This window comes from Euphorbia lathyris, chromosome 8 (genome assembly GCF_963576675.1).
Source record: "Euphorbia lathyris chromosome 8, ddEupLath1.1, whole genome shotgun sequence".
Taxonomy (NCBI): Eukaryota; Viridiplantae; Streptophyta; class Magnoliopsida; order Malpighiales; family Euphorbiaceae; genus Euphorbia; species Euphorbia lathyris.
The window spans coordinates 36,913,167-36,923,211 of NC_088917.1; the positions used below are offsets into that span (position 1 = coordinate 36,913,167).

The window sequence follows — 10,045 nt, forward strand, 5'->3', positions numbered from 1 at the left end:
AAATACATGAAACTCCTTCATTTTATTGATAAACTTGTTGAAAAGATTCGATGTAATACTCGAATCATTGTCAAATTGATCCGTTCAAATTTTCTGTTAGCTAGGGGTACAATTGATTTTGCTTGGCAATGTTAGGGGCAAAATTGCACCATTTCGTACGTTGTTGCACTTCTCCAAGAATGATACGATAAATCTGGAACTTATCCCATGCAAAAAAGCTCAGCTTTCGTTAAATGACGTTTGAAATTGCACCATCTAGGAAATGTTATGCTTAATATTGTACTATTTTGGACGCAGAGGCTAAATCCGCTCCCCCCATTAATCATATGGGTAAATTTGAAACTTATCAATAAGTGTTATTGTTCTTGACTTTCGATTCTATTTTAACACTCCATATTCTTATTTTCTATATATGATTACTATTAAATTTAGATAAAAAGTAATAATTATTTTGGGAATAAGTTAACAATTGAGGTTTCAATTATTGTTGTATTATAATTGAAATAAGTTTTAGATTTTATTAAAAAAAATGATCGGAGGCTTTAGGCGGGTGTCTAGATCGACTTTCTCTAGAGCCGCTCCTAATACTACACTAAGGGAATTAATTCTCAAGCCCAGCCAGCCCCCAACTAATATATTTATATTAAAATTAATATTACTTTTTTCAAAAATTAAAATTAATTGTAAAAAACAATAGAAATAATACAAATCAGAATTTAATTAATTATTTCAACAAAACTCAAGCAATATATATATATATATATATATATATATATATATTTTTGAAGACTATATATATATATATATATATAAAAGGATTATCATAATAAATAATCCTAATATTGTATGAATATAAGACTTAACTCTGACAAAGTAGAACCAGCTAGGAAGATAAGCAGCGGAAGAATTAGATCAACCATAATCTTGTATCACTGGTTATGAATCACCCACATAGATATCAAGCACGAGGAGAAAATGGTGAATCCACGAACTAAAGTTGATGTTAGAGACAGAGAAATAAGAGGCGCAGGAGAGCGAGAAGACAAGAGAAAATCTCAATTCTTATGTTATTAGGGTTAGATGGTTTTCTATTTATAGCTTTCAATTAGGTTATAAAACCTTAACCCTAATCCTCTATCTTTTAGATGGGTTGGTCTGATTCCTTTACGAGCAAATTAATTATTTGGTCCATTAACTGAATAATTCCAACATCTCTCACTCACATGTAATGGAACATATTCCAAACCTCGTTTCAATCTCATCCATACTATAGCAAATAGTTCGTGTGGCCGACATATTATCGAAAGCTCTAGTTTTATGTACTCGTTAGAACATATAAATGCTCGATGTGCATGTATCAAACTTAGGACTATATGTTGGTCCATAATAAGGCATAATAGTTCTAAAGTGGGGTGAATGGAACTATTGAGGATAATTTCAATATCAAAGGAAATTTTAGTATTAAAGGCAATTGCAGTGTACTAAGCTATTCATCAATTCATTCTATTGATATTGTTTCAACTTCTGATAATTCCCAACTCAGAGAATGTCTCTATTTCAGAGGCTCTAAAGAATGATATGTAAAATATGCAAAATGTTAAGAAAGTTCAGAGTATTGATATCTGAGATAAAGTTCAGAGCATAAATAATTCAGTAGAAGTAAAAGGCAATAATATGGAAAGAAATACTTAGCAGGTCTTATACTGATTTGACCTCTTACCTACGTCCAGCTTTACCAACATGAAGGAAGTCACAATCTTTAAAATAACATGCTTTGAAGATACGTAAAACTAAAGAATTAGACTCAGTGAGGAATCTCCATGCTTGTTTCCCCGGCATGACCAAATTAAAGTTCATCAAACTTTTAAAACCCAACCTCTCAGTTTCCTTTAACATGCATAATTTGTCCCGTTCCAGCCATCTGATACCGCTGCCTCCATTACACTACCAAAACTCATTCAACATCATTTCTATTTCTTGACAAAGGCCAACACATTCCAAAATTTGGAATTGTTTGAAGGAAAGTCTTGAGTTGGACCTCTTTTCCTGCACGAGAAAGAAGTTTGCTGTGCAAAGATTATAAACGGTTCCACACCTGATCCTAATGGTTGAGTATTAAACATAGAGAAAAGTACAAAAATAAGTTATGTAGTTTGGGTGATTTGCAAAGATGGTCATTATTGTTTAAAAAGATTACAAACATAGGTTCCGTGTATTGTGCAGTTTAAAAATTCACAAATTCCATAGATTTTGTTGTTGTTGTGATTATTTATCTTAAAATGAAACGATTTAGAGTAATTAAAAAAACTCATTTTTATAAATTATCTAAAATATGAATTTTGTAATTTTATAAAGTAACTAAACCACAAGTATTGTTTGGTAAAATCAAAATCAGCTTAGGCCCTGTTTGTTTGGGGGAAAATATTCTGTAGGAAGATATTTTTCCAATTTTTCAGTGTTTGTTTGGGCAGGAAAATAAGTGGTAAGTCAATGGAAAATGAATGAATAAATAAGGGAAAATATTTTACCATTTTGAAAAGGGTAAAACATTTTTCCCAAAATATACGCATTTAGAGAAAAATGGAGAAAACGTTAAAAAATGTAAAAATACGAAAAATATGAAACACGAAAAACATGAATAACGTGAAAACGTTACAAAACACGAGAATATGAAAAACACCCCGCAAAAAACATGAAAAGATGAACAAACGCGAAAAACACAGAAACGCAAAAAAAGCAAACACTTGAAAAAGCACAAAACATGAACAACGCGACAAAATGACAAAACACGAAATATACAAAAATACACGAAAACGTGAAAAATGCTAAAACACAAAAACGTGACAATACGTGAAAAACACGATAAATATGAAAAGACGAAAAATGCAAACAAAACACGAAAACGTAAAAAAAAACGAAATCGTGAAAAATACGAAAACACGAAAAAGTAACAAAATGCGAAAAAAAGAAAAATGGAAAAACTGAAAAACTAAACGTGAAAACACGAAAAAATGCAAAAAAAAAACAATAACGTTAATAACACGAGAAAACGTACAATTTATAGTAATAGATTTGAGGGTAATATTGTCTTTTGAATGAAAAATTATATATTATATTCTATCTTATTCCACCAACCAAACATATGAATAGTTATTCTTAAGGAATTTCTATTCCATTCTTTGCAATTCTATTCCTTTGGAATAACAATTCTATTCCATTCCATTTCATTCCGCGAACTAAACGACGCCTTACAGTTTATGTGTGTTTTTAGTGCTTAATTTGTACTTAATACATGTGAATCTCTTTTTTGTGTTTTATATATACAATTGAAAATAAAAAAAATACAGAAAATCTATATTTAGTGGTTGGAAAATATTTTCCGGTGTTGTTACCAAATACAGAAAAATATTTTATTTTACAGAACACAATATTTTTTCTATATAAAATTTCCTAGAACACAATATTTTCTCCAAACAAACAGTCCTTAAACTACCGTTTATCACTCTCACTTCCACTAAATGCGGGCTGGGTTGTTCTTTTGGGATAATTACTAATCTGACCCAATCAAGGACCCCAATTTACATATCTAACCCACCTTACCTCAAAGTTACCAAATTAGACACTTTCACCCATTTTGGACAAAACTAACCTTAGTTCTATTTGATGAATTGATCGATCTTCTTCTTCTTCTTCTTCTTCCTCCTCCTCCGCTTCATTCGCTTCTTGTTCTTCTTCTTCTTGTTGTTCTTCTTCTTCTTCGTTTCAACTTCTTCATCTTCTTCAATTTCTTATATCAATCGTTAACGATTTTTGAGATTTTTGACATATTATGTTCAATTTCCCGTACAAATGGTATATTTTTTGCTTATACGCTTGTTTTTCTCGTTGGTTTTGCCTCTTTCTTCATCTTTAATGGTATCGTTTCAATTTCCTCTATTTTCCATAATTTTATTTTCATTTTCGTCCATTGTTGTCGCATTTGTGACGAAATTATCGCATTTCGTCGCAAATGCGACAAGAACTGTCGCATTTCGTCGCAAATGCGACAAGAACTGTCGCATTTCGTCGCAAATGCGACAAGAACTGTCGCATTTGTTAATGCGACAACTCTTGTCACATTTGCGACGAAATGCGACAGTTCTTGTCGCATTTGCGACGAAATGCGACAGTTCTTGTCGCATTTGTGACGAAATACGACAATTTCGTCACAAATGCGACAGCAATGGAGGAAAATGGAAAAAATTATGGAAAAATAGAGGAAATTGAAACGATACCATTACAGATGATGAAAGAGGGAAAACCAACGAGAAAAGCAAGCGTATAAGCAAAAAATATACCATTTGTACGGGAAATTGAACATAATATGTCAAAAATCTCAAAAATCGCTAACGATTGGTATCAGAAATTGAAGAAGATGAACTGAAGAAGAAGTTGAAACAGAGAAGAAGAAGAAGAACAAGAAGAAGAAGAAGAAGAAGAAGAAGAAGAAGAAGAAGCGGATGAAGCAGAGGAGAAAGAGGAGGAGGAAGAAGAAGAAGAAGAAGATCGATTCATCAAATAGAACTAAGGTTAGTTTTGTCCAAAATGAGTGAAAATGTCTAATTTGGTAACTTTGAGGCAAGGTGGGTTAGATATGTAAATTGGGGTCCTTGATTGGGTCAAATTAGTAATTATCCCTGTTCTTTTTGCACAACCCATCGTTTGCCACTGACCTTATAAATGTACTATTTAGTAGCATAGTATTCTACTTTGTTTATTTTAACTGAACTTTCCTCGTTAAAAAAAATAAAAGCCTAAAAAGTTAGTTTGTTAATATAAGCAGTGTTCAGGTTCAAAAAAAAAAAAAAAATTGTTAATATCGTTAAACACTTTAAATTAATATATTAATTAATTTATTTTTGGCAGAAGAGGAAGGCTTAAAGGCCACAGGAAACAAAAACAAAGAAAACAAAAAACTTAGAAACTAGGTTCTAACTAGCCGAGTCATTTTGATCGGCCAGAACGATGTTGCGGAGGCCTGCAGGCGGAATAAATTAATTTATTGAATGTTTATTACCCAGTTGATTTATCAGGTGAAAAAAATGTTCTGATAAAACAAAATATTTAATTTAAAAATTTAAATTGACATTATCAATAAAATTCTTAAGAAAAAAAATAGTTTCTACATTTAGAAAAAAAACATAATTAAACACCTAAATTTTTCCTATTTTAAAAATCAAACTAATTATCAATTGTTTTGAAAGTTCAAGCTCCTTGATCATTGATTTTTGATTTTGTTATGGATTCAATCCTTATTTAATTTTTTCATTGAGTTTGGATGATACGTGTCATAAAGGGATTCAGCCTGTTGATATGATATTTTTACTGACATATGGACAAATAAAAAAATAAAAAGTAAATAGAAATTATAGAAATTAATTTATAGTAGGTTTTTTCAAACTGAAAATTAAGCTTGAAAGAACAATGCTCAAAATAGATTTTGGTATTAAGAGAGAAGATTGATTTGACGATTCTGATTCTGCAAATCGAGGAATGAGAGAGGAGAAGATCGAGCTTCGAAGAACCTACTAAAAATCGATTTATGTGATTTTTTTTTTTACTTTTTACACTCTATCTATCATAGTAAAAAAAAACTCCTATTTTTATTTGTCTACATCAACATGTCGAATCACCTAACACACATGCCATCTAAATTCGACGAAAATATTAAATAAAGGTCGCATCCATAACGAAATCAATGATCAATGATTCAATATGGAAAAACAATTGCTCTGAAATTTACCTTAGAACAAGTTTCGTTCAAAGACTTTATTATACTTTTTTTCCATTATAATATTCCTAGTTTAAAATTTATATTTATTCTTTTAATTTTATGAAATAACACCTAAATTTATATATAATATGTAAGATGTAAAGAATAATTTATATAATTTTAAACACACTGATATATGCAAATGATTAATAAGTTTAATAAAACTTGAAGTATATACTTTTTGAGTGATGAAAGCTTATAGTATGATGTCAAATAACGAATCAATCCAACAACTTAAACTTAAACTGATAATTCAAACTTTCAATAATATAATTTCAATACATAAATAATATAAAATGTTATGCAAAAGCTATGGGTGATCTTCTTTCTTTTGTTTAATTTTCGAAGTTTCTGCAGTAATATTAAGAATATATAGAAATGAAAGCATGATCCATATATTAAATATTTAGATAGGGTTGTGGTGTAAAAGTGATGGAAGAGGCTACATGTGATCCTTGCTGGTTTGGTCACAAGTCTTGTTTTCACTTTTGAAACATAGGGTTCAAATTCAACCCACATGAACACCTGCATCTTTCATCACCTACCTCTTTCGTTTCTCTCTTTATTTTAATCTTTTGTTTCTTTTTTAAACTTATGTGAGAGACAGTTAATTATAACAGTTATATTATATTATATACTATAATAATCCAAACAGTTAAGGATCGAAAAACGATAGACACAATTCTTTAAAATCAAGCTATAATGTTCCAGGCAACAATACTGAAGGGATTATTCCATAAATAATCTAAATACGAATACGAGTTTAAGACTTACCTCTTGTAGAGAAGGAATCCATTGAGAAGATCGCAGCGTAAAAACGAATCACCACAATCTCGTACCGGTCACGAATCATCCAGATGTTAATTTAGAGATGAAAACCTAACTCCACTAACTAAGAGTGGACAATTGAGATAGATAGAGAGGGTGGCGCAGAAACGGAGTCAAAAGGAGGCAACTGATTTGTTTCTCTTAGACTAAATAAGAAGCTTATGAGATTAGAGTTTTAGGTGGCTTAAGCTATCTATTTATAGCTGAATGGTTATGGAAAACTCTAACCCAAATACTCCATGTTTTTAGATGCATACCTTCCACTACTAGTACGAGCGTAACTATTATTCGATCCACGACCCGAATAATGCTAACATCTTCCCATTCGCACATAATGGCACAAATTCCAAGTATGCTCTCAATCTTATCCATATTTTGCAAATAGTTCGCGCGACCAACATACTATAGAGAACTCTATTGTTATACATTCGTTGGAGATATATAGCTGCTCGATGTTCATGTACCAAACATGGAACCATACGCTCGTTGAAGACATATACCCTTGATTTCAACATGGATCGTCCATGGTGTATGCCTTATCCCAGATTCCAAGTCCACTAAGTCTGATCTTTACAGTTTTCTATTTTTTTTATAAATATGCACACATGCATAAGTGTTCGGATAGTGAAACACATAGCTTTAAAATGTGAACTTATGAATATCTTTCCCTCCTACTATAATGTACTTCACTTATCTAATCGGGTTATTTTCAGCCAAAATTATCACATCAACCTAGAGATAATCCTTCCAATGTAGCCACATCAGATTATACTTCCGGAATAAGTTAATGGCCCTAAGCACAGGTGATGTCAAGAAACAATAGTTTTACTATGTAAGTCTCAAACTAGAAAAATGCGAAATAATCTTTTTTCTATATTTCCCATTTGGCTAAATGGCCCCTAACCTTGAGCCACCTCACTAGGGGTAAATTGTTCTTTTACTGCTACTTAAGCATATGTAGAGAATAAAACCGTAAATGTGACTTTTTTATTATTATTATTATTATTACATTATCTACTTTCTGTCTCATACTCATTATTTTAACTTTGGCATCAGAGTTTACATAGAGGACCCACGACAGTGCACGCCAATAAAGATCAAACACGTTGCAAGTAACATCCTAAAGTTTTCAGAAATTTATATATTGTATACATATATTACTTTTAGTTCTTAAAGAAGGTTTTTTTTTTTGGTATTTCATTAATGAATTAATTTACCGAATTTTTAAAGGGCTATTATGGTCGATATGGTATAAATTAGTGTTCAAGAACGAGGCCGTTCTCAAAATTAAGATATGTTTCGATTTTTCCCGCCTAGGCTCTCTGGCCCTATTGGCCTTATTTTGGCCGCCTAGGCGTTAATCAATGATCCTATTCCGAGGTGGGTTCGGAGGGCCTCTTATAGCCCAGGTGTCCTTGCGGTTATTTCTTCTAAAGACCCTCCTTACTTCACATGATCTTACTTCCTTTAGATGTTGACACGTATACACTTCTTTATATTTGCATGATAACCGGGAGCAATACACCTCGCCAATTAAAAGAGTGATGCACACCATTATATGAGAGTTGATTGGTGTTAAGAATTAAATTTATACAAATGACTAATATCTCTTCTTTACATGGGTATTGATTGACTTTTAAATAAATTGTTAATTGAACTATATATAAACAATATTCTTTTCTTGAATGAAATTGGAAATTGATTCCATGAAGAATATAATTATAAACTAGACACCAGAAACCAATATAAATATATTATATATATCAACTTGGAAATAAAAAATTAAAAAAATGAGAAAGTAGAACTGAAATATAGTTGTAGAGCAACAGAAAAGAAAATGATGATTGAAGTTTGTTCAGACTTATTGAAAAGAAAATTATACAAAATAGCCCATCCTCATCATCATCATATGATGAAAATGAGAGTAAAATCAGCAACTGCCTAACCAAAAGAAAAGAATTAATAAATTCATTCATGTCCATGTCCATGGAGAGAAGCCATGGCTACAACAGCAAGCTTTTGAAGATTCAACTTAACAACAGTATCAACAAACATCTTCGTATCCTCCCCAGTATTACCTTGTGGTATATCAACAATATAAGATTCCAATACAATTGTATAAACCTTTTCCTCTTTTACAAACTCATTCAATGAAGTAACTGACCGGTAATTCTTCAATCTATGCTCTCCTCCGACGACTGTAAAGCTTAATATATGGTTTTCATCATCCAATATCTCAAGCCTTTCGGTGCTCGTTGAAGCCGGGAGCCCTGAAACTACAGTGACCTCTCTTATGCTGCCTATCCCCCCGTCTCCTTGCATATTGCACCCCTTTATGAAGTGCTTGTATTTTTGGGGGTTTTCGAAGCTTCGTACGAATGGCCAAACTACTTCAGCTGGTGCCTCGATTTTTTGTGTGATTAAGGATGTGCAGGCGTCTGAAGATGGTTCGAACTTGTGGTATTTTTCAATCAGTGGCTTCAGCTCTGCGTATTCCTCTTTGGTCAGGCCTTGTGGAGGCGGAGATTGGCTACCTTCCATCTTAATTCCTTCTTCAGCTGTATGCATATGCAAGGCAGGAAGAGGGTTATATATTTAGGAGATGAACAGATCAGAGAAAGAGAGCAAGTAATGGAAACCTATATATATAGATGAGAGACATTAATTTTTAGGATCAATGGTCAAGTTCACACATTAATGTGGCCCCATCATCAACTTGATGTACACAACGTTCAACTTGCTTTAGAAATAAAGTTTAACAAAGTGTGAGAGATTTTGGAACCTACTTTTAGTATTTTACTTTAATAAACATATATAGTGTTAGATTATGTTTATAAAAATAACAAATTTTAGTTGAGAGTATGAAAATAAATTATGTATTTTGAGCTATTTTTAAATATAAATTTATATTTTAAAACTTGATAATAGTAGTGTTGAGTTTCATTTCATTATCAAAGATAGTCTAAACTGGTTAACGATGTTAACAAAATCTGACGTGACATTGAAAGTTAAATGATATCAATGGTAATTTTATCGATCCACCATGGATTATCTAGATAACTACCTCGGTATATAGGTTCTCTTTAATCCAAAGGCCCCTTTTCATAATTCGCAATCGCGTATCCCGCAACCACAGATTGTTTCGATTTCACAGGATCCTTTGTGAAAGCCTAATTTGGAGGTGCAGGGCAGGTCATTTGCGAAGGTCCTTGCTGGGAATCTGGATCCGACTCCTTGCTCATCTGCTGTGATTTCTGATATTGGCGGTCTTCGGTCGGTTAGAATTTCTCAATCTGCCTATGATAGGCGTGCGGCCCTTTGCTCCCCATCTCTGATTGGCAGGTTAATCTTAAACAAAGGAGATGCCCCATGGAAGGTTCTTTCTCTTAAGGAAACTTTAACAAA

The 10,045-nt window shown here is 32.2% G+C and overlaps 1 protein-coding gene across 1 annotated transcript; it reads right to left on the minus strand.

Annotated features, from left to right (window-relative positions):
* Positions 1 to 8,429: 8,429 nt before the first annotated feature.
* On the minus strand, positions 8,430 to 9,378 carry LOC136203283 (abscisic acid receptor PYL2). Its single transcript, XM_065994402.1, has one exon. The coding sequence runs from the start codon at positions 9,206 to 9,208 to the stop codon at positions 8,609 to 8,611; it is 600 nt and encodes a 199-aa protein (XP_065850474.1). The 5' UTR covers positions 9,209 to 9,378; the 3' UTR covers positions 8,430 to 8,608.
* Positions 9,379 to 10,045: the final 667 nt, after the last annotated feature.